Source organism: Ochotona princeps, chromosome 16 (genome assembly GCF_030435755.1).
Source record: "Ochotona princeps isolate mOchPri1 chromosome 16, mOchPri1.hap1, whole genome shotgun sequence".
Classification (NCBI taxonomy): Eukaryota; Metazoa; Chordata; class Mammalia; order Lagomorpha; family Ochotonidae; genus Ochotona; species Ochotona princeps.
Genome location: NC_080847.1, coordinates 9,922,571 through 9,942,221, shown reverse-complemented (window position 1 = coordinate 9,942,221; position 19,651 = coordinate 9,922,571). Strand labels below are relative to the sequence as shown.

Below are 19,651 nucleotides of genomic sequence, written 5' to 3'. Positions count from 1 at the left end.
AGCCTTGGGACTCTGCATCCATGTGGGAAACCAGAAGAAGCTCCTGGCTCCTGGGTTCAGATTAGCCCAGTTCCAGCTGTTGTGGGGAATGAACCAGTGGTACATATTATTTTTGATGATGTTTACATAGTTGATTGGGGAGAAAGGGTCAAGGATCAGGGAAAAGTGGGCAACACTATTGCTTACACATTTTCTTTTTCTTCTGCGTGTACCTGGGGGAGGCAGGGGTGTAAGGGGAGAAACCATCCCCAGCCTCCCAATGACTTCAATACCTGGAGATGGGGAAGACCATAAAGGTCCCCATTGTGGCATGTGTTTGAAGGTTCTGCTCAAGTGGTTTCAGTAGTTCTGAGATGCTTTTGATATTGCCGCTCGAAGGATGAAGAAATGCTTCCAAGGTCAGTTGGCTGGCATAGTCCACCTCAGAGTCTCCATTTGCCCAGAAATTTGCTGTCAGGCTTTGCTAGGTAGTTGATAAATTTGTCTGCCTTCCTTCCTCTGCAAACCAGTGGGTGCTACAGCCCAGACCAGTCTTTCCCAGCACACACTCGGCCCTCACACACACCAGGGGGAGCTATAGCCCCATTAAAGCAACCCCCAGTAACCCTCACTGGACTGGCCTCCAGCTTTGGTTCCTGTGCCTGCCAGCATGTAAAATGGACTGATCCAGTCTGTACCACATGCCATTCAGATCTTATATGCTTCGTTGGGCATTGAAACCTAACTTGACCCAACTGATTCCACCCTCTAGCCCCCATTCATGCCATGAGTGTTAAAATCTTTTTTAAATGATGATAATAATAATAATAATATGCTGTCATTACTGTTACATGCGGGGTGGACATTTGTCATACTTAAATCAACATTGAAAAGTTGGTATCCTGTACTGAAGTGCCTGAAGAAGCCCCAGCTTCCTGCTAACATGTATCCTGACAGGCAGTCACTGAAGGTACAAGTACTTGGCTCCTTACTCCTCATGTTGGAGACCCAGATTAAGTTTCTGGCTCCTGGCTTCAGCCTGGCAAGCCCTGGTTCTTTTTGTTTATTCTTTGTTTAAGATTAATTTATTTATTTGAACATCAGAGTTAAAGAGAAGCTGGGAGAAATATATATGCTGAAGGACCTGGTATGGTAGCCTAGCAGCTAAACTCCTTGCCTTGCATGTACCAGGGTCCCATATGGGTGCCGGTTCTAGTCCTAGTGGCCCCATTCAGATTCCTGCCTGTGGCCTTGGAAAGCAGTCAAGGACGGCCCGAAGCCTTGGGACCCTGCACCTGTGTGGGAGACCTGGAAGACGCTCCTGGCTTCTGGCTTTGGACTGGCTCAGCTCTGGCCATTGCAGGCACTTGGGGAGTGAATCAACGAACAGAAGATCTTCCTCTCTTTCTCTTCCTCTCTATAAATCTTCCTTTCCAATAAAAATAAGATAAATATGTAAAAAAAAAAGAAAGAAAGAAATATATGCTGATTCACTGCTTCTATGTCTGCAACAGCCAGGCCGAAGCCAGGAGCCAGAGGTTTTGGAAGATCTCCCACGTGGGTGGCAGGGGCCCAAGCACTTGGGCCATCTTTTGCTGTTTTTTACCAGATAATTAGCAGGGAGCTGGATAGGAAGTAAAACATCTAAAACTTGAACTAGCACCCATATGGAATGCCAGCCTCCCTCCCCCGCAATGGCTATTAGGGTCATTTGAGGAGTGAGCCTGTGAATAGATGATTTCCCTCTCTGTCTTTCTCTGTCTGTCCTTCAAATAAAGTAGCAATAGATAAAATGAAAGAATTTGCAACAAAGATAAATTCTTGCATAGTGTAGAGTATTTTGGGAAGGGAGAATTAGAAGCTTAAGAGACATAGGTGAGAAGTCCCACCTGGCTGAAAACTTCTTTATTCTTTCTGAACATTGAAGAGTGTTTTACCCGTTCTAAAAATTTAACTAAAAATTGTAAAATAATGCGTTTATGATTTTTTTTAAGCAGTTCTTTGCCATCTGAGACCTAGAAATGAGTCCTCTCCTCTCGTGGCACCCAGGTTCCTTTTCAGGCTCAACAAAGCACTTGTACTGGTAGCATATTACACTGTGAGAAGGTTTCCAGGACTAGGGACTCTGTCCCTTTGCTAATGGCAGTGTGTTTCAAAGAGAAGAAAGCCATTCTTCTCTATGAGTGAAGAGGACACTGGCACAGTGCCCAGGTTCCTTGTTCTGCATGAGGGCGGATTGCCCCATACTACCTGGGAATCATCAGGAAAAGGAAGCTAATGGGAGATCCCCTTGGACACTGAGATGTTCTTGGTGCAAGCTGTGCCTTCAGTCTAAAATACATGTGGATTTTTTTCTTTTGTTAGGTGGCCAGTAAAGCTGAAGAGAACCTTCTGTTGGTGCTAGGGATGGACACGAGTGATCGAAGAGCCGCAGTCATCTTTGCAGACACACTCACTCTCTTGTTTGAAAGCAAGTTCTTCCTCCGCTTGAGGGAGACTACAGACGTTTCTGTGTGACACTTGCATGCTACTCTTTTGTCCTTTCTAGCTTGATGTGTTTATTTTAATCCTATAGTTTAATGTGTTTCAGTTTATTGGAAAGTTAACTTTCAGATTTAGTGGATTATTAGGAAAGATTATTCTCTGGTATTTCTGTCTTCTCTAACTGAAAACCCAATGTTTATGGTAAATTCAACCTTAAAATAAGTTACCAGAGAATGATGTTGATTTCCAAACATGATGTAAAACGATATATATTACTTCCCATGTGCCTACTAGTATACATTGTACATATTTAACAAACAAATATGCCTGGCAATGTCTACCACTGACAGGGCAGTTTTATGTTCTTTGGGGAAGTAAAGCAACAAAAAAGGATTTGGTTAGACTCTGCATTAGTCTTGGCTGGGAGAAAGAAATCTGTCTTGCAGTACAGATGTTTGAAAGCCACCTTCTCATGTGTTTATAGGGATTGCCCGTATTGTGGAGACACACCAACCCATCGTGGAGACCTACTATGGGCCCGGGAGACTTTTTACCCTGATCAAGTATCTTCAAGTGGAATGTGACAGACAAGTAGAGAAGGTGGTAGACAAGTTCATCAAGCAGAGGGACTACCACCAGCAGGTGAGTATGGGGAGCAACAGGTCATTCGGAGGTGCCTGTAACCAGGCACACTGAGTAAGAAGTGGAAAAGAACAATGCAAGCAGGAAAAAGCGAATTCCACATGCAGACCGACCTCTGAGTCTTGCCTGTCACCAGCTCGCTTCCAGCTGGAGGTGTTGAGATGATGGCTTCAGTGATGAAAGAGCGGAAAACGTTAGACCAGTTATGGAAACAGTGCCGCCTGTCGACAGAATGAGAATTTTGTTTCCCAGAGTTACATTGGGAACTTTCTCCTTAGATCCTTAAGTATAAAATGTAATGTTTGTCAAAATGTTATTTTTTCATCCTTTTAAGCAGAAAAACTGTTACATTGAAATAGAGACCTCAAAATTCTAGAACCCCAAACTAGGAGACTGTAGACAGCAGTCATTGTAACATCATTAGCATTACTTGAAGTACAGTAATAGGGGTGAGCATTACCACACAAACTGAAAGCAAATCTTTGGCCCACCATCCTGAAAGCCCATGTCTGAGCTTTAACGGAAGGGCAAACCTAATGAGCACACCAGACCTGAAGCCAAAAGCTTGCGATGACCACTGAGAGCATTCTCGTTTCTGTTTTATGTTGCAGTTCCGCCAGGTCCAGAACAACCTAATGCGAAATTCTTCAACAGAAAAAATTGAACCAAGGTAATAATTCTCTTTTCTTCCGCCTATGGAAGGTTGAATTATTACTCCATCTATCCAGTGGAGACACTGCTGTGTAGCAGTGTGCTCGGTGCTCTTACGGCACTCTCTCAACTGCTCTTGTTTCATAGTGGGAGATCTGTAAACACAAGAGTATAGTTAACATATGTGGTCCATAAATAAAAGATCTTAGCTCGAAGCTTTTACGCATCCAAATTGGTTCCCCTCCTCTTTCCCCCACAACAACAGCTATTATAAAATTTCAAACTTTTTTTTTGTAATAAAAGTAATGGTTTACTTATCAAAAGGAAATTCAAACATAAAAATTTACTCAAACTTTTAGCAAGTGCACAGTATGTGTTAGTCTTTCACGTGCCAACTAGCAAAATCAGCTAAACAGACATAACTTTTTTTGTAGCTTCCGTGGTCTTCCAAGAAGATACTAATAATAAATAGCCCGTCTAGGGTGTGTGTTATATGCCAGATACAGTTCTAAGCATGTACCCATTATCAAATCTTTTAAACCAAGAGTCCAGTCTTTACTTTCACATTTTCTTTTTTTTTTTTTTTTTTTAAGATTTATTTATTTTTAGTGGAAAGACAGATATACAGAGAGGAGGAGAAACAGAGAGGAAGATCTTCGAACCGATGGTTCACTCCCCAAGTGGCCACAATGGCTGGAGCTGAGCCAGTCCGAAGCCAGGAGCGAGGAGCCTCTTCCAGGTCTCCCACACGGGTGCAGGGTCTCAAAGGTTTGGGCCGTCCTTGACTGCATTCCCAGGCCACAAGCAGGGAGCTAGATGTGAAATGGGGCTGCAGGTATTAGAACTGGCACCCATATAGGATCCCGGTACGTTCAAGGTGAGGACTTTTACTGTTACTCTATTGCACCGGGCCAATTTTCACATTTATTTTCACATACTTGAAACGCAGAACAACAGAGATGGCCACAGTGGCCAGAGCTAAGGCAGCCGAAGCCAGGAACCTGGAACTCCGTCCAGTTCTTATACATGGGTGACAGGAACCCAAACACATGAGCCATCTTCCTCTGCTTTCCCAGGCGCTCAAACTTGGAGCTGAATTGAAAATAAAGCAACTTGGGCCTGGCATAGTAGCTTAGCAGCTAAAACCTTGCCTTGCATGTGCGGGATCCCATATGGGCGCCAATTCTAATCTTAGGCCCCGCTTCCCATCCAGCTCCCTACTTGTGGCCTGGGCTAGTTGAGGACAACCCAAAGCCTTGGGACCCTGCACCTGTGTGGGAGATCCTGAGGAGGTTCCTGGCTCCTGGTTTTGGACTGGCTCAGCTCTGGATGCTGCGACCACTTGGAGAGTGAATCAGCAGACAGAAAATCTTTCTCTTTGTCTCTCCTCCTCTCTGTATATCTTACTTTCTAATGAAAATAAATAAATCTTAAAAAAAACTAAATAAAATAATAAAGTGACCAGGATTTGAACAAAAGCCCATATAGGCTGTGAGCATTGCATGCTGCTCCTTAATCCACTGCTGCACAGTGCCAGCCCCCCAAGCCAAGATCTCTTCAGTTCATTATTCTGTTCTGTGCTGAGTAATTTTTTTCTCTTTAGTAGATGGTCAGGCAAAGAGGCACAAAAAGACAGGTAGATAGAAATCTTCCATCTGCTGATTTACTCCCCACATGCTCACAGTGGCCAAGACCAGGCCAGGTCAAAGCTAAGAACCTGGAGTTCAGTCTGATTATCCCACATGAGTGGGCAGGGACCTAATTACTTGGATTATTACCCACTACCATCATCAGGAAGCCAGAATCAGGACTGACCCAGGCACTATGATTGGGAATGCCTCAGAACCTCAGCTTACTCTGCCAAATCCCTGCCCCTGGCTGGGTAATTCTTTGTTATTGTGGAACTGTTCTGTACATTGTAGGATGGTTAGTGGTATCCTGGCATCTACCCATTAGATGCTAGTAGTCACCTGTGTCAAAATTGCTGACTTGGAAATCACTGATTTAGCCCATAACCGTTGTTCATAGGAAGAAGCTTGACAGGGTTAAGTGACTTACCTGGAGGTGGACAAATGGACAAGGCAGAGCCAGAGATAGACTCCACAGAGTGTAACTAGAGAGTTTGTTATGACTGTGGTACATTGAGTGGTGTTCTAATATGTCACCATGACATAGTAAGAGCATGTGATAAGGGGACATTCAAGGAAGATTTCCTGAGGAAATAACCTTAGATCTAAACTCTAAGGAGTAAGTAAGGGGTTCTGGCATGATAGCTTAGTGGCTAAATCCTCACCTTGCAAGCTTAGAATCCTATATGAGCACCAGTTGTATCCCAGCTGTTCCACTTCCCCTCCAGCTCCCTGCCTGTGACCTGGGAGGCTGGTGGAGGATGACACAAAGCTTTGGGACCTGGCACCAGCGTACAAAACCTGGCTGGGCTTCTGGCTTCAAATTGGCTCAGCTCCAACCTTTGCAGCCATTTGGGGAATGAGTGGGCGGACAGAAGATCTTTCTGTCTGTATTGCCTTCTCTCTATAAGTCTGCCTTTCCAATAGAAAAAAAAAAATAGATCTTAAAAAAAAAGTAGGGAAATAAATTTAAGAAGTTGCAGGTATACTAGAGAAACCTTATATGGAAGTCCTGAGTCCGTGTTTTACCAGCAGGGGAAGAGCATGAAATGAAGTAAATGTGAAGAGTCATTCAGGAGCTTGTACCCTAAGAGGTATGGAAACCATAAGATAAGGCCTGACTGATGTTTGGTTTTGTTTATAATTTTTTGACTTTTATTGGAAAGTCAGATATACAGAGAAGAGGAGAGACAGAGAGGAAGATCTTTCATCCTCTGATTCACTCCCTGGGTGGCTACAATGGCCGGAACTGAGCAGATCCAAAGTCAGGAGCCTGCAGCTTCCTCCAGATCTCCCACACGAGTGCAGGGTCCCAAGGCTTTGTGCCATCCTCAGCTGCTTTCCCAGGCCACAAACAGGGAACTGAATGGGAAGCAGGGCCGTTGGGATTAGAACCGGCACTCAGATGGGATCCTGGTGCATGCAAGGTGAGGACTTTAGCTGCTAGGCTACTGTACTGGGCCCCTGACTGATGTTTTGAAAACATCTCTTTGACCTGAGTGTACAGAGGGAATTAATTTTCACATATAATATGAGGTAGACAGTCAGTCATTCTTTTTAAGTGGCAGTCAGTTGTCCCAGCACAATTTGTTGAAAAGATCATTCTTTTCCTGTGGATTTGTCTTAGCACTCAAGGTGAAAAGTCAGTAGGCCATCTGGGGTCCCAGTTCTGGTCCATCAATCCTTAAGTCTGTGCTTAAACCAGAACCACATAGTCTTGATTGTTGCCGCTTTGTAGTAATTTTTAAAAATCAAAAAGTGTACCTCCTCCAGCTTTGTTTTATCCAGATCTTTTGGCTACTCATTGGGATAAATATATGGGAGACACCACTTATGGGGCCAAGTTACAGATTGGAAAGATGTATTTTCTTTCACATAAAGCATAATTTCCACTTAGCCTGCCCTTTGGTATCACATATCCCTTATCAGAGTGCCAGTTCACTCCAGCTTCCTGCTAATATGTCCTGGGAGGCAGCAGAAAGAGGGGTCAAGTGCTTGGATCCCCACTATTCACAAGGAAACCTGGATGGTTGACAGCTGTGCTGGGTAGCCAGAGAGCAATGACCATGACAGAGCTGACTCCTATGGGTCAGTTGGGGAGGGAATGTTAGGGACTAGGTTGTCCTGGGTGTTTATATCTGAGTGAATCCAAAGTCCTTCTCATTTCTTCTGCTTCACGTGCCACAGGGAACTGGACCCCATCCTGACTGAGGTCACCCTGATGAATGCCCGCAGTGAACTGTACTTACGCTTTCTCAGGAAGAGGATCAGCTCAGATTTTGAGGTGGGGGACTCCATGGCCTCAGAAGAAGTAAAGCAAGGTAAAAGATGTTTCCCGCAACTCTGAGCGGGCTACTTGCATACTGGGCACTGTTCTGTAAGAGTGACATCGTGTATCTCTGACTAGGGAGATAACCTGGGGCTTGTTAGTAGCTTAGGTCTGTGGGCGAATTGACTCCTGGGAGGAAATTTTAATATATACCATGTTTCAGAATTGACCTGGACCTTTGAGACCATATAATCATTTTACAAAGAAGGAAATCTCATGCCAGTTTTAAATTACTTTCCTCAGCTCTTTGCCCCACAGCATACTGACTTACCAGTTTCAGTTTAACCAGTTATTGCTCAATTTTTGGACAGGAAATACACACATGATAAATAATTTGGACAATACAGAAACTTACAGATAAGTGCAGTAGGGAACTTCTGGGAATGTTAGAGATATTTTAACTCTGGATTGTAGCTTTTGTTGCACAAATGTATAAATTAGACAAGTGCAGTGGGTGAATTTTTTGAAATGTAAATGATACCTCAAACTTCTTATGATTTTTGTGAAGATTTATTTATTTATTTGAATGGCAGAGTGACCAGGATCTTTCATCCACTGGTTCATTTCCCAATTAGTAGCAGCAACAGCCAGAGCCGGGCCAGGTTGAAACTAGGGAGCCTGGAACCTATGTTTCCTACGTGAGTGGCAGGAAGTCAGGTATTTGAGCTGTCATCTGTCACTGTCCCGTGCACATTAGCAGTCAGCTAGATAAGGAGTCAGGTCTTCAACGAGCACTGCAGTGTGAGATGTGGGTATTCCAGGCCATGCTAACCCCTCTGCACCACAATTCTTGGCCCTTCAATAAACCTGTTTTATAAAAAGAGCAAATAATACAAAGGTCTCCCACCTGCTCCCAGTTTCACTAGCCACAACTTCTGAAGGGATTGATGACTTTGAAACAAAAGATATACCATAGCCACTTACACCACTTACAGATTAACTCTCCAGTGTGGTTCATGTTTACGATAGTAGTGGCTGTTGGTCAGAGCTGGAGCTACATGTGACTATTAAATTTCAAATTTAATCAAAAGTATTTTGTTTCAATCCAGTTAACCACATTTCAAGTGCTCAGTCTCTGCCACTGCCAGTAGCTTCTCTGTACGGTATCTTGTAGATCTTCTGACTCCTATTACAGACTAAGTATTTCTTCTCCAAGATACTTAGGAACAGAAACGTTTTGTGTTTCTTGAGTGTTTATTCATAATGAGATATCTTGAGGATGGGACTCAAATCTAAAATACGAAATTCATTAATGTTTTAGTGTGGTTGTATTTCAACTGTGAACACTTGCATGAGGTCAGGAATACAACGTTTCACTTGTGGCATCATTGTCAGTGCTGAAAATTTTAGATTTCAGGGCCAGAGTGTTGGCTCAGTTGGCTAATCCCCCACCTCCAAGTGCTGGCATCCCATATGGTCGCTGGTTCGTATCCTGGCTGCTCATCTTGCCATCCAGTTCCCTACTTATGCCCTGGGAAAGCAGTAGAGGATGGCCCAACAACTTGAAAATTCCTGTGCCCAGGTGGGCAACCCGGAACAAGCTGCTGGCTCCTGATCGGCTCAGCTCCAGCTGTCATGGCCATTTGGGGAGTGAACCAGCAGATGGAAGAGCTTTCTGTTTGTCTGTCCTCTGGAAATCTGCCTTTCTGATAAAAGTAAATAAATATTTTTTGAAAATCCACTTTAGAACGTGTCAGATTTCAAGATCAGAGATGTTCAGCCTATACTTAATACTGAAAATGCAATAAAAACTTTTTTTTTTTTGCAATAAAAACTTTTGTACAGTAGTGCTCACTGTAAAGTCCACATACTATGATCTCCAATTGCCTTTAATGACAAAACATTTAGAAATAACCTGGATGTCTAAAAATAGGAGTTGTTAAAAAGTGTAAGTTATCCACCTAATATGCCACATAACCATTGTAAATCACAAAAAAATCCCACAAGAGATAAGTAGAATATTTATGAAATGTTTAAAGCAGAATATAAAAGTGTCTGTACTATGATCATAACCATGTAAAAATTAGAAAGGAGTCTGAGAAAATGAAAAGAATTGCTATTTCCCGTGGGGAAGAAAAGTGAGTGTTCCTTTCTTGACTGTCCCCTAGAGCACCAGAAGTGTCTGGACAAACTCCTCAATAACTGCTTACTGAGCTGTACCATGCAGGAGCTCATTGGCTTGTATATTACCATGGAGGAGTACTTCATGAGGGAGACTGTCAATAAGGTAGGACATAGGAAACACGTCTCGGAAATGGGGCTTCCTCTCCAAGTAGCCAGCCTGAAGGAACCGACTGAGACCTGTCATTCTTGGTCTTGCTTTGAGAGACTGTTGCCTGCAGACTGAGTGGCACTGCTTTGTGTGGTGATATCTTGGAGTTCTTTGTATATCCAGCTGAAACTCCTTTCCCAAGGTTTAGCAAAGAGCAGTTCAGCTCCTTGGTGAGCCTACATGCCCCCTGCCTTCCTGGAGGTGGGCATGGGTGAGGCATCTCTGGGAACTTGACCTCAGCTGATGACTTTCATCCCAGCTTATGGATCTCCCCATGGTCAAAGCCCTAGAAATTGAATCTGCTAACTAACAGTGATCAATAGGGAAGTAAGCTCTTTTGGCAAGAAGGGTTTGCACCAAGCTATGACAAAATAAACCATACTAAATAGGGTATAGAACAGGCACAGAGCCAGTAAGCAGTACAGTAAACAGAACAAACCAGGAGGTGCGATGATGCGGGCTTGGAAACCTTACTAGATGATCTGTCCCTTGGATAGGCTGTGGCACTGGACACGTATGAGAAGGGCCAGTTAACTTCCAGCATGGTGGATGACGTATTCTACATTGTTAAGAAATGTATTGGGCGAGCTCTGTCCAGTTCCAGCATTGACTGCCTGTGTGCCATGATAAACCTCGCCACCACAGAGCTGGAGTCTGACTTCAGGTATGATTGGCTCTTTCTCCTTTCTAAATACAAAGCTCCTGGTTTTGTTGACTTCTGAGATCCATTTATTTCTACCTTTTTCCTCTTGTGCTTCTAGTTGGACAGCAGGGTTGAGGCTCCTGTTCCTAGCGTAGCATCCTTGGTCCCAGCATCTGTCCAGATCCTGGATATCTTCAGGGCTCATTTTCTGCTCTGGGTTGCACTGAAGAGATGCTTAGCCCTCACATCTGGGAAAGAAAAAGGCGAATCAGATGAAACCAGGCATTGTAATGATAGTAATGATTCACGCTGTTAGAAGCCAGGCACTGTGTGCTCTCTGGCTCCTTTACCTTAGGATATAGCACTATTTGCTGTACCTTACAGATGTGGAAACTGGAGCTTCAGAAGGTGTCATTCCTTGTCAAAAATCACATACCCACTTAAGTGGTGGATATCCAAGTCCAGAACTGACTGACTGAAAATCCAATCCCTCTATCCCAGTATGAAACTTGCTTTCACAGAATTGTACCACCTCCTCTTTGTTGGAGCTCAGTGTGATAACAGAAAGCCTCCTATGAAGTAAAGAATCAGCCCATCGCCTCTGTTTCTGTCACTTCAGTGTCCTTGAGGAGTGTAGGCCACTCTTACACACTTGCTCCTGGAGTCTCCCACAGGATTCTCAAGCACTGGTTGTTCTCCCAGAAGAACATTGGATGTTGATGCTGCTGTGTCAGGGTGGTGGGTGCTGTCGTCCTGTTGACCCAGAGGCTGGGTTGAGCGCTGCCATTCTGCCCACAGGGATGTTTTGTGTAACAAGCTGCGCATGGGCTTCCCAGCCACCACCTTACAGGACATCCAGCGTGGGGTAACAAGTGCCGTAAACATCATGCACAGCAGCCTTCAGCAGGGCAAGTTTGACACAAAAGGCATTGAGAGCACTGACGAAGCCAAGCTGTCATTTCTGGTAGGTAACCATGGGTGGGGAGCTGGATCAGTTTGTCCTGAGTAATTAAGTAATGACCCCTGAATCATGGTATGATTGGCCTTGAGCTGGATACTCATCCAGTGTCTGAATAAAAGGAAAGCTCTTCTTTTTGAATATTTATTTTAGTTTTTTGAAAGGCAGAATTACAAAGAGAGATAGACAGAAAATATCTTCCATCCCTTGGTTCACTCTGCAATGGCCAGATCTGGGCCAGTCCAAAGCTAAGAGCCAGGATCATCTTCCAGATCTCACACATGGGTGCACGGGCCCACAGATTTGGGCCATGTTCTGCTGCTCTTTCCCAGGATGTTAGCAAGCAGCTGGATCAGAAGTGGAGCAGCCAGGATTAAAACTAGTACCCATATGGAATACCAGCACTGCTCACAGCGCTTCATCCACTATACCACAGCACCAGCCCCTCTCCTGGTTTTTTTCTTTACGGCTTACTAAATCTAATCCTTTCCACCTTTCCAGTCCTCTTTCCCACACTACTTATCTGTCTTATCCTGTAGGCTGGCCAGCGTGTGTGAGGTCACTTGCTGCTCTCATGAGGACCCACACTCAGCTTGTTTAAGAGCCCAGAAGATAAGAACAAGGGAGGTGATGCTAAATGCTTGGTGACAGGTTTCAGCTTTACTGACATTAAGTACTTAAAATGTCATCACTCTTACTATAGGGCCAATTTTTTATGTCACCTTGATTTATTTGGCTGTCAAGACAAATTTCCCAACTATACTGACATATCAGTTGCCATAAGCAGGATAAGCCCAGTAAGTCTAGCTTACAACTACTGTCAGTACAGAGGAAACTAAAATCGATACTGTTTGAAACCAAATCTATTTTCCCCTGTGACAGTTCCCCTTGGTGCCCTCAAATGCTTGGAAACGTTCATGTGTGGCCTTCCTCCTTCAGCTATCAGGACAGTGCAGTTGTTTCCCTGGAAACCTGTTGTGTTAGCCATTGTGAGCCTTATCCATCCATAGCCAGGGCAGCTTAGCCATTGTCAGTATGACAACATCACTGCTGGCTGCAGGGCTAAACACTCCAGGGGTGTCAAGATTTCCTAATCTCATTCCCTGGAGTCCGGGGTACTGTGTCTCCTCTGAAACGTGCAAATGTGACTAATGGATATATAGATATAGATATAGATATAGATATAGATATAGATATAGATATAGATATAGATATGTGTGTGCGTGTGTGTGTGTGAGTAATTGGAAAGTCAGATATACAGAGAGAAAGACAGAGAGGAAGATCCTCCATGCGCTGGTTCACTGCCCAAGTGGTCACAACAGCCAGAGCTGAGCTAATCCAAAGCCAGGGGCTAGGAATTTCTTCCAGATCTCCCATGCGAGTACAGGGTCCCAAGATCTTGGGCTGTCCTCGACTGCTTTCCCAGACCACAAGCAAGGAGCTGAAGGGGAAGTAAGTAGAGCAGCCAAGATACAAACTGGTGCCTGTATGGGATGCCAATGCCCATATGGGATCCCGGCGTTAGCCACTAGGCTAATGCACTAGGCCCTGTTTATTTATATCTAAAGACATAATTATTTGAAAGACAGGGGTTAGTGAGAGACAGAGAAATAGAGATCTTCCATCACTGGTTCACAAAGAGTCATATTGGAGGGCCTGTGCTGTGGCATCGGGGGTCAAGCCCTTGGGGCACCTGGAGAGTGAACCAGCAAATAGGTCCTCTGCATCTATGTCTGTCTGTGTCTCAAATAAATACACTTTTTTTCTTAAAAGGAAACAGGAAAGGGCCCACTTTCGTTTCCTTCTTTAAAATGATTCATTTATTTAAGAGGCAGAGTTATAAAGAGAGAAGAGATGTCTCCCATCTGCTGGTACATTCCCTAAATGACCAGGCTAGGCTGAAGCCAAGAACCTATAATTGCATATGAGTTTCCCATGTGGCAAGTAGAAGCCAAAGTCCTTGGGCCATCTTCTACTGCCTTCCCAAAGGTATATTATCCAGAAACTGGATTGGAAGTCGGATAACTATGACTGAAACTCAGCATTCATATGGGATGCCAATGTTTGCACATAGTGGTTTAACCCACTATACCACAATATCAACCCCCGAAATTTGGCTAGTTGCACTAGCCATATTTCAGGTGCTCAAGTGCCACACATGACTGTGGACTGGCATTCTGAACACTACCGATTTTCATGGTAGTTACGATGCTCATTTCCCAAACTGGAGTATTGGTTTGCTATCCAGCTGCAGCTTCCCCACTTCCTGCTGATGCTGATCATAGGAGGCAGAGGTGATTTCAAGTAATTGGGCACCTGCCTCCCATATGGGAAACCCAGGTGATTGAATTTTAGTTCCCAGCTTCCACCCAGTCTAGTCCCAACCTTCTGGCATCTGGAGCTCAAACAGGCAAACAGGAGCTCTATATCTCTTTTGTGCCTCAGATTTTTTTCTTACAAGGAGAAAGGAAAGCTGGGCAGTGCTGTAGTACACAAACAGCACTGAAGATGACAGGAAGATCTCTGCCTTCGTTGGATCTCATTCTAGTGGAAAAGCTAGACAAGAAACAACCAAGGAATATCCTAAATTACATATGGTTATGTAAAACAGTGAACTAGGGAGAGGCTGGTGGGGTGAGGTGTCCTCCCCTCGACATCAGGAGGACGTCCTAATCTTGTAACTTAGCCACCAGCCCTGCCATGTATCCTTGCTTGAATGTCCCAGACCAGAGCAGTTTTTCTTTCCTCTTAATGGTCGTAACAGTCTGGCCCTTAATTGTTTACTTTCATAACAGGTCGCATTTTATTATTGGACTTCTGTAACATAGGTGACTTGGCAAAGAAGGAGCCATTGAGTGGCAACAGTGGGATTCTAAATTTTGCTCAAGCTTTGTGACCTTGTCACTCTGAATTTCTGTCCCCATATCTGCATTTTGTCAAATACCCGTACTTGTATCTGACTTCCTTTCTGGAATGTCAACATTAGGAAGAGAGAGGAGAGTGTTAGGTTTTGTTGACTGTTCTCCCCGGAGCCTGGCACGTCACAAGCACTCAGTAAATATTTGCTGAGTCTATTGTTGGTACATGTGGTGAACTGTTTTACCTTTTGAGGAGTCTCATTTCCTCCTCCAAACTGGGTTTGTGGGGGTGTTTGGCAGGGTCATTGAGATATCAGATAAGAACATGCCTCATGGGTGGCTGCCTGGAAGCCTTTGTAGCCAATGTCAGACCTTGCATCCTGGGCTTGGCAGTTTAGAGCCGCAAGACTTTGGCTAGACTTGTGTGCCAGAGCCATCACCGGTCTGTAGGTAGCAAAGAGCAAAAAGACCTGAAGGCTGGCTTACTGCCTCTGATGTCTCAAGGGCATCGTGACCTTCTTGTTAGGGTCAACAGGAAGCCTGAGGCTGGCTCACTATGCTTCCTGACCCAAGACCCAAACATGTTGTCAGGTGACAGTGGGACAGGTTTTCCTTAGCTTGCAGCTGCACTCCAGCCAGCCCTCCTGGGAGTCTGCTCGCTGCAGCTGTCAGACAGTGTGGCATTGCAGTAGGCAACGAATGATGGTGCAAGAAACCATGTTCTTCCTTCTTCTACCAGGTGACTCTGAACAACGTGGAAGTCTGCAGTGAAAACATCTCTACTCTGAAGAAGACGCTTGAGGTACAGGAGAAACTGCCTGTCAGCTCCCAGTGGCCCTCCATACACTCATCCTCGGGGACTAGATGCACTCTGACAGGAAACCACATTGCAGGGATGCAGTGCCAGTCAGCATAGCAGTGCGGTAACAGGAGAGCACTGGCAGATGAGTTGGAAGATCAAAAGTAAATTGGATCTTCCATCACATATTCGGCATGTGATCTTGGACAAGTGCCTTAAGTCTTTAAGCCTCACTGGGTTCTCTCATCAATCAAGTAAAATACAAATCTCCATCTTGTGCTGCTTTGGCTTCTTAGGCCACCCAAACAGGTTGACAGCATTTTATTTTTTTTTTTTTTAAAGATTTATTCATTTTATTACAGCCAGATATACAGAGGAGGAGAGACAGAGAGGAAGATCTTCCATCCGATGATTCACTCCCCAAGTGAGCCGCAACGGGCCGATGCGCGCCGATCCGAAGCCAGGAACCTGGAACCTCTTCCGGGTCTCCCACGCGGGTGCAGTGTCCCAATGCATTGGGCTGTCCTCAACTGCTTTCCCAGGCCACAAGCAGGGAGCTGGCTGGGAAGTGGCGCTGCCGGGATTAGAACCGGCACCCATATGGGATCCCGGGGCTTTCAAGGCGAGGACTTTAGCCACTAGGCCACGCCGCCGGGCCCGACAGCATTTTATAACAATGTCTTTTATGACAAAGACTAAATCAGGATTTGAGCCTAAGAAAATCTTCCTCCAAAGCCATGAAAAAAAAGTCCAGTATTGTCTTTACATTCCCCAGGAGGAGGGGAAGCTCCATGGGGAGCCATGGAGTTTTCCAAAGCCCTGCCAAGGTTCTTGCTGATGCCAGGAATGCTTAAGGAGGAGAAATGGTCAGCTCTGTGTTGGCCTGCAGTGGTTTACTCATTCTGCCATGACCCAGGCATGCTGGTTAGTCTTACAGCAGTATTCTTCCCTAGAGCGACTGCACCAAGCTGTTCAGCCAAGGTATTGGAGGGGAGCAGGCCCAGGCCAAATTTGACAGCTGCCTTTCTGACTTGGCTGCCGTGTCCAACAAATTCCGAGACCTCCTGCAGGTAAGCCCCAGCTTCAGCTGTTAAGTGAGTCCTGAGCCTGTGGGTTGCTCGGAGAAGACTATTGATTTGCCCTTTGTGGGTTCCATTGTGGAGGAGGGACCAGGGAGGAGGGGTGACAGAACAGCATGCAGAGTTGCACAAATCCTTTGAGACCAAAGACTCCTTTCATGTTTGTCATCAGTGCATTTGTCCCATTTGACAAGCCATCTGATCTCTAGAATCTCCACAATGATGAGCCCTCAGAAGCATGCTCAGAGGAAACAGGTTACCTTAACCTGCTGCCTGGCCTAGCCTAGGTGCTGCCTACCACCAGCTAAACTTGAGAATTGGCTTCAGGGCCTCATCTCTACCCTAGACCTGGATCAGCAAAGATCTAGAAAAGGCATGTTGTTCTCAGCTTCTTTCATCAGTAATACCTGTTGGTTTCTAATAAGGCCTGCAGGAAGCCTCAGAGCTAGAAGCATGCCCTCCATCAGAACTGCATGGAGGAGAAGGCATGTTGTTCCCATGTCTAATCTGTCTCTGCCTTGTCCTATGCAGGAAGGACTGGCAGAGCTCAACAGCACAGCCATCAAACCGCAGGTGCAGCCTTGGATCAACACCTTTCTGTCCATCTCCCACAACATTGAGGAGGTCAGCTTGGCCACAGGCAGCCATCAAGCCCCGATAAGCCCTTGCCCTCACCTCAGAGGCTAGCTGCCCACTCAAGGGCTCAGAACCCACATCTCAATGGACTTTGCCTTGGCCTGACTCATTCCTTGTTACTGCGGCTCTTCGTGCCCCACCTGTTACACATTTAGGAATTCCACCTCCCTTAGTAATTCTCTACTGTAGAATTTGAAATTTAAAGGGAGAGTAAAGCACCAGGAGCCCTAGTGTGCTGTGGGGGTGGCTGTCACAGTGCGAGGTTATTTGCTGGTTATAGGCATGATGCAGCAGCAGTTTCTGTTAGCCTGGGTGTCAAAATTGGTTTTTTTGTTGTTGATTTTTCTGATTCATTATTTGAAGGTAGAATGACAGGAGGGGGTGGAGGAAAGTATCTTCCATCCTCTGGTTCTTTCCCCAGATTACCTGCAACAGGCCAAATTCAGGAGCCACAAAGTCACTTGGGTGTCACCATGGCAGGAACCCAACTAGATGAGCTATCACCACAGTATCCCAGAGAGTGGGTGACAGTCAAGAGCCACAGGCAGGTATGGCATTTGGCTTCTTAACCACCAGGCCACATGCCCACCCGCAGGCTAATTGAATGAGTCTTACCATAGATTTCCTAAAGGTCCAGGGGTTGGCAGGGTAAATGGTGCTTAGAAAGAAGCCTATGGTAACCCATTTTGCTTTCTGACATTAGGAAGAGTTCAATGACTATGAAGCCAATGACCCTTGGGTACAGCAGTTCATCCTTAACCTGGAACAGCAAATGGCGGAGTTCAAGGTGAGCAGATTCAAGAGGTCAGAATTAACTCACCCGTTTTCAAACCAGCAACCTATGTAGTTTTTCAGCATGCTTGTGCTAGAGACCCCGAAAGCCCTTCCTCGCCATGGCCATCACAAGCACTGATCTGTGGCCTCATGGAATTATCCCCACCATGTAAAGACTCCGATGCAGAGATAAGGGCCAACGTGACTCCTGCTGATGACAAGTTTTTGTGTGCAGGCCAGCCTCTCCCCAGTCATCTATGACAGACTGACTGGCCTCATGACTAGCCTTGTTGCTGTTGAGTTGGAGAAAGTGGTGCTGAAATCTACCTTCAACCGGGTAAGGTCAAGGGTACAAGGGTCCGCAGCTCTTGTCATATTTCCTGAGAAGAAGCCAAGTCATGCCCTTATACCCCAAAATTTGCATCCTCTCTCTGCACTGGGCCCTTAATCCTATTCCTCTCCCTATGTCCCTATGTTACTATGCCTAGTCCTGCCCCTTTGTCTGAGACCCTAAAGCAAGACACCACCCCAAGATCCAGCTGCCTTTCCCACTCAGCTGTGTAGGAAATTGGAGACCAGTTCTGCTGGGCGAGAGAGCCTGGCCTTCGGCAATGACTGGGCTGTGTATTCTGCAGCTGGGAGGTCTACAGTTTGACAAGGAGCTGAGGTCACTCATCGCCTACCTTACCACAGTGACCACCTGGACCATCCGAGACAAGTTCGCCCGGCTCTCCCAGATGGCCACAGTCCTCAACCTGGAGCGAGTATGTGGGGCCCTCTCAGCCAAATTAGAGAAGGGTGACTGGAAAGAGAAGCCCCCCCAAGTTGTCTTTCCCTTCCTTGGTGCACCTGCTTTGCCCCTCAGAGTCCAGGGTTTCCTCAGAATAGCTGTGCCTTGCTGAATAGTCTCTGTATTCTTCCCTACAGGTGACAGAGATCCTAGACTACTGGGGTGCCAACTCTGGCCCGCTGACTTGGCGCCTCACCCCTGCTGAAGTGCGCCAGGTGCTGGCTCTGCGCATAGACTTCCGCAGCGAGGACATCAAGAGGCTGCGCCTGTAGCTGCAGGGTGGGCCCACACAGCCCATCACACTGCAGGGCCTCTTCCCTAAGTAGCCATGGTCAAGCAGCTGGGCATGACTGTTTGGGTTCGGGGATCTCTAGCCACAGGGAAATAAGGCCTGGACACTGGCCACACACTGCCATCAGATGTGTCTGGGCGGTGTCCTTGGGGAAGCATAGGCCATCTCTGAGCGGCCGCTCTCTCACCCTAAAAACATTTTCCTCTCAGCCTTAGAGGGGGACCTGGAATTAGGTTGGACTTCAACAAGAGGCTGTGTTTACAAACTCTGAATAAAGACACTCCTGAAGAGATGCTAGTATGCTGCTTCCAGAGAAGGCTGACTGCTCTAGGGCAGGACACGCCCACCATTTGCACTGAAGTGTGACAGCAAAATCCCAGGGCCTCAGCCACTCCCACACTCACAGCTATGAACGGCTGACTCTATGGCCCACAGGACAACAGGACCCTTTATCTAGTCCTGAACCTTCAACCCCCACCAGATTGTCCCCTGGCAATTTCCCACAGTGCCATGGGAAGTGGAAATTGCTCAAGGCGGAAACAAAAAGCTTTCTGAGGACAACTTTGAAGGACCTAGTAGAATTTATTCCAAGAATGTGAGTCCTGAAAACCCACTACCCACAGGCACTAGGTCACTTGGCACAGTCTGTGGTATTGCTGGTTAAGGCTTGGGTGGATAGGGACTTAGTGCAGGACCACAGTGTCTGGCTGCCACAGACTTGGACTGGATTCCACTCCCCCACGAGCAATGAGGAGTAAAGGCTGAGGCATGAGGTCTCCTAAGTCTAAGGCAGGCCACTGAGGAGCTCTCTGGGTCCCTTACCAAGTAGCCTATCCT

General features: G+C 45.9%; 1 protein-coding gene across 1 annotated transcript in view; it reads left to right on the top strand.

The window, feature by feature from the left end:
* Positions 1-19,634, top strand: part of COG4 (component of oligomeric golgi complex 4) — a 29,846-nt gene extending 10,212 nt beyond the window's left edge. The window contains exons 6-19 of the mRNA XM_004584013.4: positions 2,344-2,449; positions 2,948-3,105; positions 3,717-3,775; positions 7,572-7,705; positions 9,822-9,940; positions 10,483-10,649; positions 11,427-11,592; positions 15,184-15,246; positions 16,197-16,313; positions 16,854-16,946; positions 17,662-17,745; positions 17,968-18,069; positions 18,368-18,496; positions 18,660-19,634. Coding sequence (XP_004584070.2) covers positions 2,344-2,449; positions 2,948-3,105; positions 3,717-3,775; positions 7,572-7,705; positions 9,822-9,940; positions 10,483-10,649; positions 11,427-11,592; positions 15,184-15,246; positions 16,197-16,313; positions 16,854-16,946; positions 17,662-17,745; positions 17,968-18,069; positions 18,368-18,496; positions 18,660-18,794 — 1,632 coding nt within the window. The 3' untranslated portion in view covers positions 18,795-19,634. The remainder of the gene's footprint in view (positions 1-2,343; positions 2,450-2,947; positions 3,106-3,716; positions 3,776-7,571; positions 7,706-9,821; positions 9,941-10,482; positions 10,650-11,426; positions 11,593-15,183; positions 15,247-16,196; positions 16,314-16,853; positions 16,947-17,661; positions 17,746-17,967; positions 18,070-18,367; positions 18,497-18,659) is intronic.
* Positions 19,635-19,651: the final 17 nt, after the last annotated feature.